Raw genomic sequence first — 24,331 nt, forward strand, 5'->3', positions numbered from 1 at the left:
TTCTTTAGAGCCAAAAGCTGATTTACACATCCTCCTCTACCACTTCTGTGAGCATATTCATCCTCCCCAATTCGATGCTCTGCACAAGCCTTTCTTTACCCTCGCAATCACCACTCTCCCAAACAATTTACTATGTACTCTCAGCAACCTTAAACCTTTGAATACTCATCTTTGTCTTTACCTTTATACATTGGCACATAGATGTTTTTCATTAGTCCTCATGCACCTCACCATGAACCATACATCAACTGAAAATTCGAACTAATCAATCAACAATACACACCTCCGTTTTTAAGAAATTCAACGGCAAAACCATCCAATCCAGCCGCCGTGCAACATTTCATCTTACGAATAGCTTTTAGCACCTCCTCTCTTTTAGTGCTGAAGCCAGATCACCTCGCTTGGGCCCTGGTATGTGTAGTCTATGAAATTCTCTCCGGCAAATTACTCTCCATGACTCTCTCGCTTCGCATATCACCCCGACCAAAACACCCTGCATTTGCCACCCCTGTTATCCAACACATTGTAAAATCCTTCAAAGTACTCACTTGAGTACTCACTTGAGTACTAACGTCATCGCTACCTGATACCACTTCCCCATTTGCTCCCTTCATCGATGTTCCCATCTGTTCTCGTTTTACGCACACTATTAACCTATTAACTGATACTCGCTCATCCCAACTTTCATTTGCCCCCTTTCCAACTCCTATATTTTTTTTTTCAACCACCTGCCTTATTCTCTTACACATTTCCCTATCATTTGCACTCCTTTTCCGTAACTACCAGCTATATGACTCGTTTCTTCTCTTTCACCTGCAAGTTTACTTCATCATCCCACAACTCACCTTTCTAACTTGCCACATCCCAACTTACGCATGCCATAAGCATCTCTCGCACATGCTAACAATGCTTTCCTAAATAACTTCCATTTTTTACACACTCTCCTAACTTTATTTACTCTCACCTTTCGGCATTCTACACTTAATTTCTCCTGGTATATCTTCATACAAGTCTTCTCTAAGGTCACTTATAAACATACCTCCTGCCCTAAGAGTTCCTTCTATCTTTTTGAGACTCCTACAGCACTCAAGATGAACTTATTATCTATAATACACATTAATGAACTCCCATGATAACGCAAAAATAATCATGACATACTGAGGGTAGTGCATGAAATACACGCATGTTTGTTGTGTAAGGAAAAGTATCAAACTTCGAATGTGGTCATACATTCACTTATGTACAACAAAAATGTTCCATATGAACTGGTAAATAACTGGCTATTTTCATCTTTTAAAGATTTAATTGCAAAACATTGATTAAGGATCATTGGTAGAATGTTTATACAAATGGTTGAGTTAGTGAGCCTAATATTCTTCCGAACAGTTTTCTATAACAAATGATCTTGTTTACAATAGATCATGATCATTTGTCGAACTAAAGTCTTTAATAACTAATTTTTATGAAATATCTTTTGTTCTTAAGAGCAAATAAGTATTAAAATAATATTTAGAATAGGTGATAATATCATTTATTCAAATATTAATAAGATTTTTTGTATAGTACATTTTTATGCATGAATGATTATATCTTTGGAACTATCAGGAGTAGGCTGGGTCACATCAAACCCTATACCGCTCTCTTCAATTATTACTAGTAAGAAAGTAATTTCTTGTGTGATGAATATGAAAAAGGGAAACTTTTCCCTTTTGGTTTCGCTTTATTTCAATTGATTTTTGTTGTACATCGTGGAAGGAAAGTTTATAATTCTTTTGGAATGAAATACGTGAACTGTTAAGAGCCACAGAAAGCAAGTAAACCAAAGTTACACAGCATTGGAAGCCACGTATGGCTCATGTCTAAGCTAAGCAGCGATATTTTCCTTGCAAAACCAGAGGAGACGCGTCTTATGTCTGATTCGAGAAATTTCACGAAAAACGTTTGTTGTATTCATTGTTTATAGGGCAGTTTATTGCCTGGAAAAAATATCTTTAAACATCTAATCAAGCTTATCCTGATGTTAACCCAAATGTAGTTACTTTTACTTGATTAGGGTATTTTACGTGTGAAAGTGCATTATAGGGTTGAGCCGCCTTTTAATTCTTATTGATAAAAATCTTATAATTTTTTTCTCTGAATACATTCTGACAGGTGCTTTTGAATTTGAACGACTTTTTCGTAGGGCATTTTAGGTTTAGGGTACCAGTATAACTACACCATTTTGTTACCCTTGATAATTTTTTCCGCTAGTTGTGTGGTGTGTCAAGAACTTGCATAATTCTCACTATACTGCTGAGTATACAGTGGTGAGGGTTATGAAGCTTCGGAAGATTGTGGGGTTCAGTAAACTGTAAGAGTCAGTAACAAGTCTTGGAATCAACAGAATATATGAAAACTGCATCTAACTTTCTTTAGCAGCTGATGTTGCCTTATTTTGGATGTAATCTGAGAATCTAGTGTCCTTATATGGTAGGAATTGCTTGGTATTTGTTTATTTAAGTAGTTACAAAAATTGGTTTTCATTGTTGAGCATGCTACCAATTTACATAGTTTCAGATGTAGTCTCAAGGTGTAGTTGGTAATCATGTTGGTATATTTCACCCCTAATTTTGAAATTTAAGGTTAAGAATTGAGTATAAGACTGAAGTTTAATATAATCTGGGCAGTTCTGGAAAGAGATTATTGTAGTTTGTTTAGATTCTTAGACATATCTCAGTAACCTCAGAAATTTAAACCCACATGTTTATTGTGGGAGAATAAAAACTAATGCTTCAAGTCACACTCCATCACATTTATTCAGTTCTCATAACAATTTACTACCACTGAAAAACATCAGTCAGATTCCAAAGTTTATGAAGTGGCAGGACTAATCTGGCACCTTACTGAATTGATTATGCCAAAATGAAAGCACTTTTAGTTTTTTATAATTTTATGCTTTACTTTTGCCACATTGTTATTTGAATTATTTGGAACATAGGACAGGTCAATCAACATGAGGAGAAATGTGTGATGTGAGATTGAGTTCCTTTTTTGATAACTATACTACTGTACTACTTAAGGTTACTGCAGAAGTAACCTATGGAAGTGGAAGAAAAGCATCCCAATGGACTCATGATAAATAAAAGAATGATGTAGAGGGACTTTGACGAAATATGATTGCTTAGTGTAATCATGCAAGATTCCATGTGTTAGTGGGGAGGGCCTTGGAGATTATGGAAAATGTTGGGAAAAAGCAAAGGAAACACTTGTATGTATCAGCAGAATCTCTGAAAACATTAATTTCCTTTAGCAGCTAGAATTGACCTTGTTTTTAACTTTAATGTTACTTGGATACAGAGTGATTGTTCTTATGTTTATCTTTAGTTACTGGGATGTTTGTACAACATAATTACCTGTTTGTAATTATCTACCAATAACTGTATGGTAAGGAAGGGAATTTTACATTCATGGAGCCCCATCTCTTGAACATTTACATCTAATATACAATTATTTAAACTTCTTCATGTTGTCAGTATACACAGTTTCCTCTTTTAGTTTATTCCAGTCATCCACTTTACCTCTACACTGTAAAATTACTGCTTTACATCTTGTCTAACAAGTTTCTTCATTAGGTTTCTGTTCGGCCTCTGGCTGCCTGCCTTTGCATCTTTTGAAGAATTTTTTACTGTTGATGTCATGAAACTTGAATAGATACTTAAAGGTTGTAGTCAAGTCTCCACATGCTCTTCTTCCTTCATCATTAGATAAATTAATGGCATCAAACATCTCATTATAAGTTTTTTTTTTTTTTTTTTTTCTGCTGTCTCCCGCGTTTGCGAGGTAGCGCATTTCCTTGCGCATTATAAGTTATCTGTCTTAATTCTTATACCATCTTTGTTGCTCTTTTCTTTAAGTGTAGTGACAGCTTAGGAAGCATATTCTACTTTTGGCCTAATTATACATATAGGAACATCTTGCTGCTTGTTTTTATAAAACCCTGCTCAGCAAATGCCGTCATATTTCAAAAAACTTGTTCAGGTGGCAAGAGGAAGACAACATTATTATATTTTAATTAAAACACTAAAAATTAAGGTAAATCATTGCTACTAAGGGAAGTTATGTAAGGTTTCCATACATTCTGTTGATTTTTACAATTATTTCATGTACTTTTTATGTTCATTAACTGCACAATTTCTTTGGTCTTTGTATTCTTCCCCTCTGTCATTTACTCATCATTGTTGGAAAAAAATAAGTAAAATCATGCTCTACCCATCTGAGTCAGTTTTGAAGAGTGATTGAAGTCTGGTAATATGCATAAGTTACATTTGTGGTGCTTATATCATTAAACTTAACATTTCCCAGATTTTAATAAGAATGGTTTAAGGATTAGGGAAAATGTGGAGATAGATATAGAGCATTCAGGCAAATATGACAACCAAATTGTGCTGATGAACATAAGCCTATCCCAGGTGGCATTTTCTGGCTTAGAATAACTAAACTAAACATAAGCAGTGCACATTTCTTCCATTTCTTACCATGTTTATATGTGTATAGAAGGCTGTATCAGGAAGCAAGATGTCTTTGATATGTTGTACATGGTGAAGACAGCTTCATGAGTGACACTGACAACCTTCCGATTAAAGCATTGTTACTGTGGCATTGGCCACAGTGTTTGCTGTTTATCACAGTGAAATTGGTATGATTTTATTACACAGACTTTTCTGATGTATAGGACAATTGATGGTGAAATTTGCAAGTTCATGTCTGTTGTAAATGAGGTGTTTGCTGAAGGAGGGAGCATCTCTTGAGTACCTGTTGCTTAAGTATGAGACTGGTTAAGGTTTTTGTCCATGCTTGGAGGTTGATGGATGGTTATGACATGACTTCACTGGGAGGGAGTTAGTGCTATAGCATAGAAGTGGGTGCTGAGCATGTTGAGCATGGGACTGTATCAGCAGTAATTTTTTTTCGTTGTGTGGGTAGCTTAGTTGTATGGTATTTATGTATTTACAGTTTGAGAAGAAACTTATGAAACATATTGTGGTGGCCTTTCAAGGCAACCTTTTTATAGTAAACATATATACTAAACTTTTATTAGTGAACCATTCAGTGTCTCCATTTGTAACTGGGCTGCTGATGGGCTTATTAGAGTTGCTTATTACTTATTTTTTTGAAATGATATCCAACTAAGTACATGCAGAGAGTATCATTAAATTTTAGGGAGAATAAAAAGATGTTTTGGAAGGAGGTAAATGAAGTGTGTAAGACAAGGGAAAAAATGAGAACTTCTGTGAAGGGGGCTAATGGGTAGGTGATAACAAGTAGTGGTGATGTGAGAAGATGGAGTGAGTATTTTGAAGGTTTGTTGAATGTGTTTGATGATAGAGTGGCAGATATAGGGTGTTTTGGTTGAGGTGGTGTGCAAAGTGAGAGGGTTATGGAAAATGATTTGGTAAACAGAGAAGAGGTAGTAAAAGCTTTGCGGAAGATGAAAGCCAGCAAGGCAGCAGGTTTGGATGGTATTGCAGTGAAATTTATTTAAAAAGGGAGTGAGTGTATTGTTGACTGGTTGGTAAGGTTATTTAATGTATGTATGACTCATGGTGAGGTGACTGAGGATTGGCAGAATGCTTGCATAGTGCCATTGTACAAAGGCAAAGGGGATAAAAGTGAGTGCTGAGGTGACTGAGGATTGGCGGAATGCTTGCATAGTGCCATTGTACAAAGGCAAAGGGGATAAAAGTGAGTGCTCAAATTACAGACGTATAAGTTTGTTGAGTATTCCTGGTAAATTATATGGGAAGGCATTGATTGAGAGGGTGAAGGCATGTACAGAGCATCAGATTGGGAAGAGCAGTGTGGTTTCAGAAGTGGTAGAGGATGTGTGGATCAGGTGTTTGCTTTGAAGAATGTATGTGAGAAATACTTAGAAAAGCAAATGGATTTGTATGTAGCATTTATGGATCTGGAGGAGGCATATGATAGAGTTGATAGAGATACTCTGTGGAAGGTATTAAGAATATATGGTGTGAGAGGCAAGTTGTTAGAAGCAGTGAAAAGTTTTTATTGAGGATGTAAGGCATGTGTACATATAGGAAGAGAGGAAAGTGATTGGTTCTCAGTGAATGTAGGTTTGCAGCAGGGGTGTGTGATGTCTCCATGGTTGTTTAATTTGTTTGTGGATGGGGTTGTTAGGGAGGTGAATGCAAGAGTTTTGGAAAGAGAGGCAAGTATGCAAACTGTTGTGGATGAGAGAGCTTGGGAAGTGAGTCAGTTGTTCGCCGATGATACAGCGCTGTTGGCTGATTCGTGTGAGAAACTGCAGAAGCTGGTGACTGTGTTTGGTAAAGTGTGTGTGAAAGAAGAAAGCTGAAAGTAAATGTGAATAAGAGCAAGGTTATTAGTTACAGTAGGGTAGAGGGATAAGCCAATTGGGAGGTAAGTTTGAATGGAGAGAAACTGGAGGAAGTGAAATTTTTTAGATATCTGGGAGTGGATTTGGCAGCGGATTTAACCATGGAAGCGGAAGTGAATCATAGGGTGGGGGAGGGGGTGAAAGCTCTGGGAGCGTTGAAGAATGGGTGGAAGTTGAGAACATTATCTTGGAAAGCAAAAATGAATATGTTTGAAGGAATAGTGGTTCCAACAATGTTATATGGTTGCGAGGCGTGGGCTATGGATAGAGTTGTGCAGAGGAGGGTGGATGTGCTGGAAATGAGATGTTTGAGAACAATATGTGGTGTGAGGTGGTTTGATTGAGTAAGTAATGTAAGGGTAAGAGAGATGTGTGGTAATAAAAAGAGTGTGGTTGAGAGAGCAGAAGAGGGTGTTTTGAAATGGTTTGGTCACATGGAGAGAATGAGTGAGGAAAGATTGACCAAGAGGATATATGTGTCAAAGGTGGAGGGAACGAGGAGCAAAAGTTCTGGGAGCATTGAAGAATGTGTGGAAGTCGAGAACATTATCTCGGAAAGCAAAAATGGGTATGTTTGAAGGAATAGTGGTTTCAACAATGTTATATGGTTGCGATGCGTGGGCTATGGATTGAGTTGTGCGGAGGAGGCTGGATGTGCTGGAAATGAGGTGTTTGAGGACAATATGTGGTGTGAGGTGGTTTGATCGAGTAAGTAATAATAGGGTAAGAGAGATGTGTGGTAATAAAAAGAGTGTGGTTGGGAGAGCAGAAGAGGGTGTTTTGAAATGGTTTGGTCACATGGAGAGAATGAATGAGGAAAGATTGACCAAGAGGACATATATGTCAGAGGTGGAGGGAACGAGAAGTGGGAGACCAAATTAGAGGTGGAAAGATGGAGTGAAAAAGATTTTGAGTGTTCGGGGCCTGAACATGCAGGAGGGTAAAAGGCGAGCAAGGAATAGAGTGAATTGGAATGATTTGGTATACTAGGGTCGACGTGCTGTCAATGGATTGAACAGGGCATGTGAAGCGTCTAGGGTAAACCATGGAAAGTTCTGTGGGGCCTGGATGTGGAAAAGGAGCTGTTTTTTTGGTGCATTATTACATGACAGCTAGAGACTGAGTGTGAACGAATGTGGCCTTTGTTGTCTTTTCCTAGTGCTACCTCACGCACATGAGGGGGGATGCGGTTGTTATTTCATGTGTGGCGGGGTGGTGATGGGAATGAATAATGGCAGACGGTATGAGTTATGTACATGTGTATATTTGTATATGTCTGTGTGTGTATATTTATGTATACGTTGAGATGTATAGGTATGTATATTTGCGTGTGTGGACGTGTATGTATATTTGCGTGTGTGGACGTGTATGTATATACATGTGTATGTGGGTGGTCTGGGCCATTCTTTCATCTGTTTCCTTGTGCTGCCTCGCTAACGCGGGAGACAGCGACAAAGCAAAATGAAAAAAAAAAGGACGAGAACAAATGAGCACACCAGTGAAGGGGGCAAGGGGATAAGTGATAACAGGTAATGATGATGTGAGAAGGAGATGGAGTGAGTATTTTGAAGGTTTTTTGAATGTGTTTGAGTGGCAGATATAAGGTGTTTTGGTCGAGGTGGTGCGCAAAGTGAGAGGGTCAGGGAGAGTGGTTTGGTTAAGAGATAAAGAGGTGGTGGAAGCCTTGTGGAAGATGAAATCCAGTGAGGCAGTGGGTTTGGATGATGTTTCAGTGGAATTTATTAAGAAAGAGGGTGACTGTGTTGTTGATTGGATGGTAAGGATATTCACTGTATGGATCATGGTGAAGTGCCTGAGGATTGGCAAACAAAGACAAAGGGGATAAAGATGAGTGTTCAAACTACAGAGACATAAGTTTGCTGAGTATACCTGGAAAATTGTATGGGAGGGTATTGAGAGGGTAAAGGCAAGTACAGAGTATCAGATTGGGGAGGAGCAGTGTGGCTTCAGAAGTGGTAGTGGATGTGTGGACCAGGTGTTTGCTTTGAAGAATGTGTGAGAGGAATGTTTAGAAAAACAGATGGATTTTTATGTAGCATTTATAAATCTAGAGAAGTCACATGATAGGGTTGATAGAGATGCTTTGTGGAAGGTCATAAGAGTATATGTTGTGGGAGGTAAGTTGTTAAAAGCAGTGAAAAGTTTTTATCAAAGATGTAAGGCATGTGTATGAGTAGGAAGAGAGGAGAGCGATTGGTTCCCAGTCAGTGTTGGTCTGTGGCAGGGGTTTGTGATGTCCCCATGATTGTTTAATTTGTTTGTGGATGGGCTGGTTAGGGAGGTATGTGCAAGAGTTTTGGAGAGAGGGGCAAGTATGCAGTATGTTGGGGATGATAGGGCCTGGGAAGTGAGCTGGTTGTTGTTCACTATTGATACAGCACTGGTGGCTGATTCGAGTGAGAAACTGCAGAAGTTGGTGACTGAGTTTGGAAGGGTGTGAAAGGAGAAAGTTGAGGTTATTAGTTTCACCAGGTTTGAGGGACAAATTAGTGAGAATGTAAGTTTGAATGGAGAAAAACTGGAGGAAGTGGAGTGTTTTAGCTATTTGGAAGTGGACTTGGCAGTGAATGGAACCATGGAAGCTGAAGGGAGTCACAGGGTGGGGGAAGGCAGTGAAGGTTCTGGGAGCAATGAAGAATGTGTGGAAAGAGAACATTATCTCGGAGAGCAAAAACAATGGGTATGTTTGAAGGAATAGTAGTTCCAACAATATTATATGGTTGCAATGCATGGGCTATAGATAGGGTTGTATGGAAGAGGGTGGATGTGTTGGAAATGAAATGTATGAAGACAATATGTGGTGTGAGATGGTTTGATCAAGTAAGAAATGAAAGGATAAGAGAGATGTGTGGTAATGAAAAGAGTTTAGTTGAGAGAGCAGAAGAGGGTGTGTTGAAATGGTTTGAACCAGGGCATGTGAAACATCTAGGGTAAACCATGGAATGGTCTATGGGGCCTGGATGTGGATAGGGAGCTGTGGTTTCGATGCATTACACATGACAGCTTGAGTGAGTGTGAACGAATGTGGCCTTTTTTGTCTGTTTTCTTGGTGCTACCTTGCTGAAGTTGGGGGTAGTAATACTGTTTCCTATGGGGCGGGGTGGCACCAGAAATGGATGAAGGCAAGCAAGTACGAATATGTACTAGTATTTTTAGTGCGTGATCAAGTATATTCCTATGAGTCCGTGGGGAAATGAAACACGATAAGTTCCCAAGATTTTTGGCTAAGAATAGAATTGTTTTCGAAACAGCCTTATTGTCATCCACTCTTGGAAGACTTAATCAGGATGTCATCATGTCTTATGCCCTGGAATCTTGAAACTCCATTTGGTAAGGAATATCTCTGTGTGTATTAAGAATTGCTCAGTATGGGATTTATGCAAGGGCATATGATGTGAAGAAGGGGGTCTGTACTTCGTCCTTCCTCAGAAAGCTTTAATGGGAGAGACTCAAGAAGGGGATCTTTGGCACTCGGCTTTCTTTTTTGTCAGATGGTACCTTAGTCCAAATGTTATGGATCTACCTGTTTTGGCTCTGGGGTTTCTTCTTCAGAAGAGCTAGATTCCAGTGTGCCTCTGAATCACAGTTAAAGACATGTATTTTACTTTTGAGCATAGTCTCTGAAAGTTTTCACTAAACCCTCCTCCATCATGTGAGTATGCACTGATGCTTGCAGGACAGACTTCAGAGAAAAGAATAGGTTTTGAAAACTGAGAAAAATTTACTCTTTGGGGCAGTATCCAGCAAGTGTTATTTTCTTTTTACTAACTCTGCCATGTCTTCCATCAGTTTTTCTAAAACATTTTTCTGTTTATTGCTGTGACCAGCTCATTACAGTAGGTGCCCATGACTTGTGAATTGTAAGCTCTAATGGGTTGAAAGTGAGTAAGTCGATGATGTCATTCTGATAATAGTTGCTGATTGGCTGAGGGTAGGCCGAAAACAAGTAAGCCACTGTGATAACAATTGAGTGGTCAGCAAATGAATGAAGGCTAGTGCTTCCAACAGATGACTGAAGGTTAGCGCAGTCTCTCTGATTGTAATATTCCTAAAGAATATATCTCATACTTGTGGGACACCACTCCAGATTTATTTATTTATTCCCTGTTTCAGAGCCTTCATTTTTATATACCAGTAAACATCATGGGATGCTTGATCAAAAGAACCTTATCAGTCATCTCTCTCAGTCTGTGAGCTGCTGCTTAACAATCCTATGGTATTACTTAACTTCTCTCTCGTGCAATTCCAGTCTTTTCTTTTATGATGTTATATGTTGTATATATTTCATAAGTTTGTAAGATGCTGCTGTTATCTACTCATGTGTATTTACTACTTTTGAATATTTTGGAAGGACATAAACCTGATGTGTGATGTATTACTATCATACCTCAATAGTATGTTAACTTGTACTAGCATCATATTTTGTCAATTGATAGTACATATTAAAAGTGTATATATTGATGGTGAATGTAGGTTTGCGGCAGGGGTGTGTGATGTCTCCATGGTTGTTTAATTTGTTTATGGATGGGGTTGTAAGGGAGGTAAATGCAAGAGTCCTGGAAAGAGGGGCAAGTATGAAGTCTGTTGGGGATGAGAGAGCTTGGGAAGTGAGTCAGTTGTTGTTCGCTGATGATACAGCGCTGGTGGCTGATTCATGTGAGAAACTGCAGAAGCTGGTGACTGAGTTTGGTAAAGTGTGTGGAAGAAGAAAGTTGAGAGTAAATGTGAATAAGAGCAAGGTTATTAGGTACAGTAGGGGTGAGGGTCAAGTCAATTGGGAGGTGAGTTTGAATGGAGAAAAACTGGAGGAAGTGAAGTGTTTTAGATATCTGGGAGTGGATCTGTCAGCGGATGGAACCATGGAAGCGGAAGTGGATCATAGGGTGGGGGAGGGGGCGAAAATTTTGGGAGCCTTGAAAAATGTGTGGAAGTCGAGAACACTATCTCGGAAAGCAAAAATGGGTATGTTTGAGGGAATAGTGGTTCCAACAATGTTGTATGGTTGCGAGGCGTGGGCTATGGATAGAGATGTGCGCAGGAGGATGGATGTGCTGGAAATGAGATGTTTGAGGACAATGTGTGGTGTGAGGTGGTTTGATCGAGTAAGTAACGTAAGGGTAAGAGAGATGTGTGGAAATAAAAAGAGCGTGGTTGAGAGAGCAGAAGAGGGTGTTTTGAAATGGTTTGGGCACATGGAGAGAATGAGTGAGGAGAGATTGACCAAGAGGATATATGTGTCGGAGGTGGAGGGAACGAGGAGAAGAGGGAGACCAAATTGGAGGTGGAAAGATGGAGTGAAAAAGATTTTGTGTGATCGGGGCCTGAACATGCAGGAGGGTGAAAGGAGGGCAAGAAATAGAGTGAATTGGAGTCATGTGGTATACAGGGGTTGACGTGCTGTCAGTGGATTGAAGCAAGGCATGTGAAGCGTCGGGGTAAACCATGGAAAGCTGTGTAGGTATGTATATTTGCGTGTGTGGACGTGTGTATGTACATGTGTATGGGGGGGGGGTTGGGCCATTTCTTTCGTCTGTTTCCTTGCGCTACCTCGCAAACGCGGGAGACAGCGACAAAGTATAAAAAAAAAAAAAAAAAAAAAAAAAAAAAAAAAAAAAAAAAAAAAAATATTGATGGAGTTTGTTTACTTTTTTATATGCTTATCTTTATTATTATCATACATATCTTCTTCATTGTCATCTGGTCCAGGATTTCCAACTGGAAGTATGAACCTAATAGTGTGATTCTTCATGTATATGTGGTGGTAGAAACATATAGAATGACTGGTTGAGAGGGATACTGGCATAAATGCTACTGTAATTAGTTGCAGAAGCGCTGGAAATGAAAACAGAGCTAGGTTTGTTTGGAAACATTATATGTTTATTTATTGATTGATTGATTTTTTATTGCCAGATGTAAAGGACTGCTCAGAGAAGCAATATAGCACCAGTCATGGAGCTTGCACCATATGTACAAGAGAAGCTGCACTCAGGGCACAAACTCACTGCTGTATCCTTTCTGTGCACTGCATTATGCATCCTAGAATCACTCACTAGGAATATGTTTTGATTCTTTTCAATGAGTTTTATTTTATTTGTTTGCTTATTATATATTTTTGTTGTGTTTGAATAGTTTATGAAGGGCTTTTTTCTGTGACTCCTATGATAAAAGTGAATTAGCTTGTCACAGATTAGTTTACATTGGAATGCACTGTGAATGATATGAATGACTTGTAATATTCTAATTTTTAAGAAAGAGGGGTTAGAGACACACACACTGAAAGAGGTGACATGCTGACATAGAGGGCAGGGAGATGGTGAGTGCAAATGTAGTAAAGTGTGAATACCTACCTACAAGTACCTTTAATGAGAATTTGAAATAGACAGTGTTATGTAGTGAGGACATGTAGAGAGAGTGAAAGAGTTTGAATGTGTTTGTGTGCTTTTTTATGGCTTTCTGTTTGTAATTGTGGGGAGAGAGTGTTAAACGTACGAGACTCAGTGTCTTAACTATATATATATATTTATCATAGTGTCTTGAATTTTTAAGGATTATCCACATCTACTTAACACCTGCTATAGTTGTTCCACATGCCCAGTACTCTATGACAGATGTTTTGATTCTTTTCAATGAGTTTTATTTTATTTGTTTGCGTATTATATATTTTTGTTGTTTGAATAGTTTATGAACGGCTTTTTTCTGTGACTCCTATGATAAAAGTGAATTAGCATGTCACAGATTAGTTTACATTGGAATGCACTGTGAATGATATGAATGACTTGTAATATTCTAATTTTTAAGAAAGAGAGATTAGAGACGCACACACTGAAAGAGGTGACATGCTGACATAGAGGGCAGGGAGATGGTGAGTGCAAATGTATTAGTGTGAATACCTACCTGCAAGTACCTGTAATGAGAATTTGAAATAGAAATGTTATGTAGTGAGGACATGTAGAGAGAGTGAAAGAGTTTGAATGTGTTTGTGTGCTTTTTTTATGGCTTTCTGTTTGTAATTGTGGGGAGAGAGTTTTAAACTTATGGGACCCAGTGTCTTAACTATATATATTTATCAGTGTCTTGAATTTTTAAGGACTATCCACATTTACATAACACCTGCTTTAGTTGTTCCACATGCCCAGTACTCTGTGACAGAAGAGCTATTTCATTTCCTCCATGATGCTCCCCTTGCTTAGTTCTTTGTCATGTCCACTTGTTGTGAGTCCCTTCTGATTTCAAGCAGTTTGGTTTACAGGAATTTATAGGTGTTTATCAGGTCTCCTCTCATTTTCCTTTTGTATAGCATAAACAAATTAAGGACTTCTTGCCTCTTTTCTTAACACATATAACAATTCAGGCACTGTACTCATTAAATTACACTGGGCCTTGTCCAGTACCTTTATGTATTTTCTTGAGACCATGCTGCTTAACCTCATTCTATCTTGGAGTAAACATACTTTGTATTTGTCATCTTGAACAGCATACTGTCTATGTATTTATATTTATTTGTTATACTTAACCGCCATCTCCTGCGTTAGCGAGGTAGCACAAGGAAACAGACGAGGAATGGCCCAACTCACCCACATACACATGTGTATACATAAATGCCCACTCACGCACATATACATACATATACATTTCAACGTATACTTACACATACATACACAAACATATACATCTGTACACATACCCATACTTGCTGCCTTCGTCCATTCCTGTTGTTACCCCGCCACACGAAGTAGCATCCCATCTTCCAGCGAAACAGTGCCAGGAACAGACAAAAAAGGCCACATTCATTAACACTCATTCTCTAGCTGTCATGTGTAATGCACTGAAACTACAGCTTCCTTTCCACATCCAGGGCCCACAGACCTTTCCATGGTTTACCAAAGATGCTTTGCATGCCCTGGGTCAATCCATTGACAGCACATTCACCCCAGTATACCACATCATTCCAGTTCACTCTATTCCTTGCACGCCATTCATCCTCCTGTATGTTCAGGCCCCGATCGCTCAAAATCTTTTTCATTCCATCCTTCCACCTCCAATTTGATCTCCTATTCTCCTTCTTCCCTCCACCTCTGACACATATATCCTCTTTATCAATCTTTCCTTACTCATTCTCTTCATGTGTCCAGACCAGTTCAACACTCCCTCTTCTGCTCTCTCAACCACACTCTTTTTATTACCACACATATCTCTTACCCTTTCATTACTTATTTGATCAAACCACCTCACACCACATATTGCCCTCAAACATCTCATTTCCAATGCATCCACCCTCCTCCAAACAACCCTATCTATAGCCCATGCCTCACAACCAAATGACATTGTTGGAACCACTATTCCTTCAAACATACCCATTTTTGCTCCGACACGATGTTCTCGCCTTCCACACATTTTTCAGTGCTCCCAAAATCTTCACTATCTCCCCCACCCTGTGACTCACGTCCACTAACATGTTTCCATCCCTGGCTAAGTCCACTCCTAGATATCAAAAACACTTCACTTCCTCCAGTTTTTCTCCATTAAAACTTACCTCCCAATTAACTTGTCCCTCAACCCTACTGAACATAATAACCTTGCTCTTATTCACATTTATTGTCAACTCTCTTCTTTCATGCACTTTACACCGAACAACAACTGACTCAGTTCCCAAGCCCTCTCATCCTCAGCAGACTGCATACTTGCCCCTCTCTCCAAAACTCTTGCATTCACCTCCCTAACAACCCCGTCCATAAACAAATTAAACAACCATGGAGACATCACGCACCCCTGCCACAAACTAACATTCACTGGGAACCAGTTACTTTCCTCTCTTCCTACTCATACACATGCCTTACATCCTATGTAGAAACTTTCTGCTGCTTCTCGCAACTTACCTCCCACACCATATACTCTTGATACCTTCCACAAAGCATCTCTGTCCACCTTATCATATGCTTTCTCTAGATCCATAAATGCTACATACAAATCCATCTGTTTTTCTAAGTATTTCTCACATACATTCTTCAAAGTAAACACCTGATCCATACATCCTCTACCACTTCTGAAACCATGCTGCTAATCCCCAGTCTGATGCTCTGCAAATGCCTTTACCCCCTCAATTAGTACCCTCCCATACAATTTCCCAGGAATACTCAACAAACCTATACCTCTGTAATTTGAGCACTCGCTTTTATCCCCTTTGCCTTTGTACAATGACAGTATGCATGCATTCCGCCATTCCTCAGGTGCTTCACCATGAACCATACATACATTGAATATCCTTACCAACCAATCAACAACACAGTCACCCCCTTTTTTTTATAAATTCGACTGCAACAGCATCCAAACCCACCGCCTTGATGGCTTTCATCTTCCGCAAAGCTTTCACTACCTCATCTCTTTCACCAAACCATTCTCCCTGACCCTCTCACTTCGCACACCACCCTGACCAGAACACCCTACATCTGCCACTCTATCATCAAACACATTCAACAAACCTTCAAAATATTCACTCCAACTCCTGCTCACTTCATCACCACTTGTCATTACCTCCTCATTGGCCCCCTTTACTGATGTTTCCATTTGTCCTCTTGTCTTACACACTTTATTTACCTATTTTCAAAACATCTTTTTATTCTCCCTAAAATGTAATGATACTCTCTCACTCCAACTCTCATTTGCCCTCTTTTTCACCTCTTGCTTCTTTCTCTTGACCTCCTGCCTCTTTCTTTTATACATCTCCCAGCCATTTGCACTACTTTCCTGCAAAAATCGTCCACATACCTCTCTCATCACTTTCACTAACAATTTTACTTCATCCCACCATTCACTACCCTTTCTAATCTGCCCACATATGTTTTTATTTATTTATTTATTGTAATTTGTCGCTGTCTCCCATTTTAGCGAGGTAGCGCAAGGCAACAGATGAAAGAATGCCCCAACCCACCCACATACACATGTATATACATACACGTACACACACGCACATATTCATACCAATACATCTCAAGTATACATATATATACACACACAGACATATACATATATACACATATACATAATTCTTACTGTCTGCCCTTATTCATTCCCGTCGCCACCCGCCACACATGAAATGACAACCCCCTCCCCCCGCATGTGCACGAGGTAGTGCTAGGAAAAGACAACAAAGGCTACATTTGTTCACACTCGGTCTCTAGCTGTCATGTATAATGCACCGAAACCACAGCTCCCTTTCCATATCCAGGCCCCACAAAACTTTCCATGGTTTACCCCAGACACTTCACATGCCCTGGTTCAATCCATTGACAGCACGTCGATCCCGGTATACCACATTCTTCCAGTTCACTCTATTCCTTGCTCGCCTTTCACCCTCCTGCATGTTCAGGCCCCGATCACTCAAAATCTTTTTCACTCCATCTTTCCACCTCCAATTTGGTCTCCCACTTCTCCTCGTTCCCTCCATCTCTGACACATATATCCTCTTTGTCGATCTTTCCTCACTCATTCTCTCCAGATGACCAAACAATTTCAAAACACCCTCTTCTGCTCTCTCAACCACACTCTTTTTATTACCACACAGCTCTCTTAACTCTTTCATTACTTACTTGATCAAACCACCTCACACCACATATTGTCCTCAAACATCTCATTTCCAGCACATCCACCCTCGTCCGCACAACTCACACCCACACCTCGCAACCATATAACATTGTTGGAACCACTATTCCTTCAAACATACCCATTTTTGCTATCCAAGATAACATTCTCGACTTCCACACATTTCTCAACACTCCCAGAACTTTCGCCCCCATTCCCCACCCTATGATTCACTTCCACTTCCATGGTTCCATCCGCTGCCAAATCCACTCCCAGATATCTAAAACACTTCACTTCCTCCAGTTTCTCTCCATTCAAACTTACCTTCCAATTGACTTTTTCCTCAACTCTACTGTACCTAATAACCTTGCTCTTATTCACATTTACTCTCAGCTTTCTTCTTTCACACACTTTACCAAACTCAGTCACCAGCTTCTGTATCATCAGCAAACAACAACTGACTCACTTCCCAAGCTCTCTCCTCCACAAGAGACTGCATACTTGCCCCTCTTTCCAAAACTCTTGCATTCTTCTCCCTAACAACCCCATCCATAAACAAATTAAACAACCATGGAGACAACACATACCCCTGCTGCAAACCAACATTCACTGAGAACCAATCACTTTCCTTTCTTCCTACTCGTACACATGCCTTACATCCTCGATAAAAACTTTTCACTGCTTCTGACAACTTGCCTCCCACACCATATATTCTTAATACCTTCCACAGAGCATTTCTATCAACTCTATCATATGCCTTTTCCAGGTCCAGGTCCATAAATGCTACATACAAATCCATTTGCTTTTCTCAGTATTTCTCACATACATTCTTCAAAGCAAACACCTGATCCACACAACCTCTACCACTTCTAAAACCACACTGCTCTTCCCCAATCTGATGCTCTGTACATTCCTTCACCCTCTCAATCAATACCTCCCATATAATTTCCCAGGAATTGAGCACTCACTTTTATCCCTTTTGCCTTTGTACAGTGGCACTATGCAAGCATTCCGCCAATCCTCAGTCACCTCACCATGAGTCATACATACATTAAATAACCTTACCAACCAGTCAGCAATACAGTCACCCCCTTTTTTAATAAATTCCACTGCATTACCATCCAAACCCGCTGTCTTGCCGGCTTTCATCTTCCGCAAAGCTTTTACTACCTCTTCTCTGTTTACCAAGTCATTCTCCCTAGCCCTCTCACTTTGCACACCACCTCGACCAAAACACCCTATATCTGCCACTCTATCATCTAACACATTTAACAAACCTTCAAAATACTCGCTCTATCTCCTTCTCACATCACCACTACTGTTTATCATCTCCCCATTAGCCCCCTTCACTGATGTTCCCATTTGTTCCCTTGTCTTATGCACTTTATTTACCTCCTTCCAAAACATCTTTTTATGCTCCCTAAAATTTAATGATACTCTCTCACCCCAACTCTCACTTGCCCTCTTTTTCACCTCTTGCACCTTTCTCTTGACCTCCTGCCTCTTTCTTTTATACATCTCCCATTCATTTGCATTATTTCCTTGCAAAAATTGCCAAATGCCTCTCTCTTCTCTTTTACTAATAATCGTACCTCTTCATCCCACCACTCACTACCCTTTCTAATCTGCCCACCTCCCACGCAATCCATCACTGCTTCCCTAAATACATCCCATTCCTCCCCCACTCCCCTTATGTCCTTTGTTCTCACCTTTTTCCATTCTGTACTCAGTCTTTCCTGGTACTTCCTCATACAAGTCTCCTTCCCAAGCTCACTTACTCTCACCACTCTCTTCACCCCAACATTCTCTCTTCTTTTCTAAAAACCTCTACGTATCTTCACCTTCGCCTCCGCAAGATAATGATCAGACATCCCTCCAGTTGCACCTCTCTGCACATTAACATCCAAAAGTCTCTCTTTCATGTGCCTAGCAATTAACACATAATCCAATAATGCTCTCTGGCCATCTCTCCTACTTACATACGTATACTTATGTATATCTCGCTTTTTAAACCAGGTATTCCCAATCACCAGTTCTTTTTCAGCACATAAGTCTACAAGCTCTTCACCATTTCCATTTACAACACTGAACACCCCATGTACACCAGTTATTCCCTCTGCCACATTACTCACCTTTGCATTCAAAGCACCCATCACTGTAACACAGTCTCATGCATCAAAACTACTAACACACTCACTCAGCTGCTCCCAAACCACTTGCCTCTCCTGATCTTTCTTCTCATGCCCAGGTGCATATGCACCAATAATCCCCCATCTCTCTCCATCCACTTTCAGTTTTACCCCTATCAATCTAGAGTTTACTTTCTTACACTCTATCACGGACTTCCACCACTCCTGTTTCAGGAGTAGTGCTGCTCCTTCCCTTGCTCTTGTTCCCTCACTAACCCTTGACTTTACTCCCAAGACATTCCCAAACCACTCTTCCCCTTTACTCTAAAGACAATATTGACATTTACCTAAATACACTTTGCTTCTTGTGGCCCTCCTTACATAGTTTTCAAGTAATAAGTTGGTGCAGAGTCAAATCAGTGCTCCCTTTAACAGAACAATGTTGTCACTAACTTGCTGTTACCAGTATGCTGCAGCTGTCAGATGTTTGTTTTTACTATTTACTGTCTTCATTACATTGAATATGCTAGGTATAAATTGCTACATGTCTTATCACTTCTATATTTTCTGTAGATCAGTTTTTCTTACATAATTTTGGTACATTAGCATTAACATATTTAAAGATAATTTGATTTTATCTGGCAGTTCATTTGCAAAGATCAGAAATAGTTAAGGTCCCAGCACTAATTCTTGAGAGAACCCATTTGCTATTCTTGCCCAAGTTGAAAAGGCTTCTCTGATGTGTTTTCAGTTTTCTCTTTGTTTGACATGTTATGTAGGTATCATACTATGGTCTTCTTTGGGAATATATGGCAGATTTAGGCCCTGTTACTGTCACCTGCCAGATCCTGTGGAGGATCAGAAATTCAATCATTTTCATGTCAGTTACTCAGTTGAATGCAGAAACTGACCACAAGCAATAGGGCAGCAGAGTTTCCTGTTTTCTTGGACTAACAAACAATAGACTAAGAACTTCAGAAATAGATCTTCAATCACTCCACCTGCCAGAGTAGTCACTGACTTTTCTCCCTTACAGGAAGCTCTTTTTCATAGTTTCTTCCTCTCTGAACCCGTCTGTAGGATGATGACTGTCACAGAATAGGGTGTGGATGGCAAAAGAATGAAATCCATTTTGGAATAGTTCTTCATGAGTTAGCTTTTAATTAAACTTAGGGGGTAGCATCCATTTTTCTTATGAAGAAAGGTACTCTGACAAGGATTAACAAATTTGTTGGGACCATGCCCATCTCCCCCTGGTACACCACCCTGATAATACCAATTTGTTGAACTGGAAGCTTCATATAACAAGGTGGCTCCAGTTTTCTTTCTGAGAAATTTGTTGTCTTGGAGGAGGAAACCTTTTCAAAGAGATATTCTGGCATCCCTCTCTTGGAGACCACTTTGTGCTCAAAGGTTCTGGTTGACAGTATTCTCAAGGAGCTAGGTTATGGTAATGAGCACCAAGAACAAAGTCCTCCCTAGAAGAGATCCTGTTAAGGTCTAATATCCTCAAGAGATCAGACAGCTCATGTCAGTATTCTTTAAAATTTTCAGAATTACCTGAAGTGTCTTTTAGACCATTTCTGAAGAGACACAAGGCCTTCTGGGACTGCCTTTCCTGGTGGAGTTTTTTCTGTCTTGCCCCTTCATTCAGTCCTTCAGTGACATAGAATCTTTCCTAAAAAAACATTCATTATCATAGGTTCTTCAGAGCATTGTTTGCCTATGAGTATGTTGTCTCTGCTTCTAGGATATTTACATCCATAAGGGTGATAATTCCCCTCCTTTTTAGATTAAGCATCATCCAAGGATCAGAGCTGTGTTTGGCTGTGATTATGTTGTATCTGTCCTCAGGGTATTTACATACATAAGGGAGATAGATTGTTACCCTCCTTTTTAGATTGAGCAGCATCTCTCCAGGACCATGTTAGTCATTTTAAGTGGTAAGTCTTATTCGTGCTGTGCCCTTTGTGCAACATACTATCTCACAGGCAATATGCAATTTACTAAGCACTTTGGATAATCATGAGGCATGCCTCATACTGCAACAGCAGTCACTTCCCTGCAAGAGAAAAATATGGCATTCTCTTCCATAGCTACCGTGGATTGACAGGCTGAGGCATGTCTTTCTCCTTGAGGTTATTAGTGAGATTCTTAGAGCTAAATTTTGTAAACCTTCATGGTGAACTATAGTTGTTTTTCACTATCTCTTCATAGGCTTTTTCAGAGAGAAGACAGTGAATTAGGTGTTGTTTTCCTAATCTTAAGTTTTTATTTGTCACTTCAATTTAACTCCCAACTCAGTGAATGAAGGAATTCTTTACACTGCTGAGTTGATAGTTAAGAATCTTTCAGAGCCTGCATTGGGACTTTTCTTCATTAACTCCTTGTCATTTTAAGAAGGAATCAGAAGGAAAGATTGAATTTAGATGTCTCTCAGAACACCCACAGTCTGTGACACTAGTTTAGATGACCTCCTTATAGAAAAATATCATACTTTACTTACAGTTGATCTTCTGGGTTGTCAGCTGAGACCCCAAGTGGCCAACTGGTACTTCTGATAAATCCCAGTATGAGGAGGGCTTATTTTGGCACTATGATGCACAGACCTGGTCGCTCAAGTTCAAGTTGATCACCTCATAGAGCGTTTGCCATACTATACAATAGTCAGTTATCATTCAGCTTGGTCTTAGAAATATAGAGGTTTGAATGGAGGTGGAAATATAATAACTCTTGGGTTGATTTAGGACAGCCCTGTGTCATTCAATTTGGTCTTAGATATAAATAGGTTTGAATGGAGCTGGAAATATGATAACCCTCTCAGGTTGATTTAGGACAGCTGCTGATTCTGGAGTTACAGATGTACATTACAGATTTGATTTGACATATATGTCTTGCAGCTTCTGGTGAAGCTAATTTTGATGAAAACTCCTTTAAAGAAAGGACACCTGAAATGAAGAATGAATTGTATCTCTCCTTACTAACACCTCCATACTGAAACACATGTTCAAGAATGTTTGCTCTACTTTGCAATTAATTCGCATGGAATTGAGATCTGTGGGTGCCAAGTGGCTTTATCAGTAATTCCCAGTATATGTTGGGGAGAAAGAATTCTACCTACATATTCTCTGTGTGTTGTAGAAGGTGACTAAAAGGGGTGGGAGTGGGGAGCTGTAAACCCTCCCCTTCTTGTATTTCAGTTTCTAAAAGAGTAAACAGATGAAGCCAGGCTGGGAGTGCTCATCTTTCTGTAGGCTCAAACTGGGCTGTTTGATTGTGTGTAGATGTAACCAAGAGCAGAAGAGAGGAGAGAAAGGTAGCATGCTTCAGGAAAGAAACCTGGATGTTATGGCTCTATATGAAACAAAGCTCATGGATAAAGGGAAAGAATGGTTTGGTAATGTGGTTTGGAAATGTCTTAGGAGTAAAGTCATAGGTTGGTGAGAAGACAAGAGCTAAGGAAGGAGTAGCACAGGGGCAAAGTCCGGGGTTGGTGAAAGGACAAGACCTATGGAAGGAGTAGCACTACTCCTGAAGCAGGAGTTGTGGGAGTGCATGATGAGAGTGTAAGGAAGTAAATCTAGAGTGATGTAGGTAAAACAAAGTGAATGGTGAGAGATGGGTGATTATTGGTGCTTGTGCACCAGGCCATGAGAAGAAAGATCATGAGAGGAAAGTGTTTTGGGATGTATGAGACTGGGTATTAGTTATGGGTGATTTAAATGCAAAGGAAAGAAATTTGGCAGTGGAAGTATTCAGTGTTATGAATGAAAATGGTGAAGAGCTTGTTGTGTTGTGTGCTGAAAGAATACTGGTGATTGGGAAAACCTAGTTTAAAAAGAGGGATATATAGAAGTATATGTATGTGAGCAGGAGAGATGGTCAACAGGCATTATTACACATTAATTAATAGGCATGTAGACAACAAGACTTTTGGATGTAATTGTGCTGAGAGGGACAGCTGGTGATTAATATCTTGTGGAGGCTAGGGTGAAGATTTGTAGAGGTTTTTGAAAAAGAGGAAACAATGTTGGGGAGAAGAGAGTGGTGAGAGTAACTGAGCTAGGAAAAGAAAATTTTTGTGAAGAAACTAGCAGAGATTGACTGTAGAAGAGATTGACTGTAGAATGCCAAGTGGTGAGAGTAATGAAGCAAGGGGAATGGATGAGGAATGGGAGGTATTTGGGGAAGCATTGATGGCATGTGTGAGAGATGCATATGGCATGCAAAATATGGGAGGTGGGCAAATTAGAACGTGTAGTGAGTGGTGGGACAAAGAACTAAAGTTGCTATTGAAGGAGAAAAGAGAGATATTTCAATGATACATATAGGGAATGAGTGTAAATGATTGGGAGATGTATAAAAGAAAATGGAAGGAGATCAAGAGAAGGGTGCAGGGGTGGAAAAAGATGGTTGTATAAGAAAGTGGCAGGAGGTCAAATGAAAAAAGAGGGCAAAGGAGAGTTGGGATGAGAGGGTATCATTAAACTTTAGGGAGAATAAAAACATGTCTTGGAAGGAGGTAGATAATGTGTGAAAGACAAAGAGAACAAATGGGAACACTGATGAAGATGGCAGAAGGGGAAGTGATAACAGGTAGTGATGAAGTAAGGAGTAGATGGGGTGAGTATTTTGAAAGATTGTTAAATGTGTTTGATGATACGAGTGCTGGCGTTTTGGTCGGAATGGTATGCAAAGTGAGAGAGACATGAAGAGTAGTTTGGTGAAGAGTGAAGAGGTGGTGAAAGCTTGTGGAAGATGAAGTGCAGCAAGGTGGCTGGAATGGATGGTATTGCAGTTTAATTTATTGAGAAAAGGGGTGGCTGTGTTGTTGATTGGTTGGTAAGGATATTTATTGTATTTATGGATCATGGTGAAGTGCCTGAACATTGGCAGAATGCGTGTGTCTTGCCATTATATATAGGCAAAGGGGATAAAGATGAGTGTTCAAACTACAGAGGTATAAGTCTGTTGAGTATACCTGATAAGTTTTATGGGAGGGTATTGATTGAGAGGGTGAAGACATGTGCAGAGCATCATATTGGGGAGGAGCAGTGTGCTTTCAGAAGTGGTAAAGGTTGTGTATATCAGGTGTTTGCCTTGAAGAATGTGTATGGGGGAATACTTAGAATAAAAGATAGATTTGTATGTGGCATTATTGGATCTGGTGAAGGCATATGATGGGGTTGATAGAGATGATTTTTGGAAG

The 24,331-nt window shown here is 39.8% G+C and overlaps 1 protein-coding gene across 1 annotated transcript in view; it reads left to right on the forward strand.

Moving 5' to 3' along the window:
- The first annotated feature begins 1,594 nt into the window (after positions 1 to 1,594).
- Positions 1,595 to 24,331, forward strand: part of Ocrl (Oculocerebrorenal syndrome of Lowe) — a 255,729-nt gene continuing 232,992 nt past the window's right edge. Inside the window, exons 1-2 of the mRNA XM_071665596.1 lie at positions 1,595 to 1,656; positions 12,326 to 12,421. Of these exons, the coding sequence (XP_071521697.1) occupies positions 12,365 to 12,421 (57 nt within the window). The 5' untranslated portion in view covers positions 1,595 to 1,656; positions 12,326 to 12,364. The remainder of the gene's footprint in view (positions 1,657 to 12,325; positions 12,422 to 24,331) is intronic.

The sequence above is a fragment of the Panulirus ornatus genome, chromosome 10, assembly GCF_036320965.1.
Source record: "Panulirus ornatus isolate Po-2019 chromosome 10, ASM3632096v1, whole genome shotgun sequence".
Lineage (NCBI taxonomy): Eukaryota > Metazoa > Arthropoda > Malacostraca > Decapoda > Palinuridae > Panulirus > Panulirus ornatus.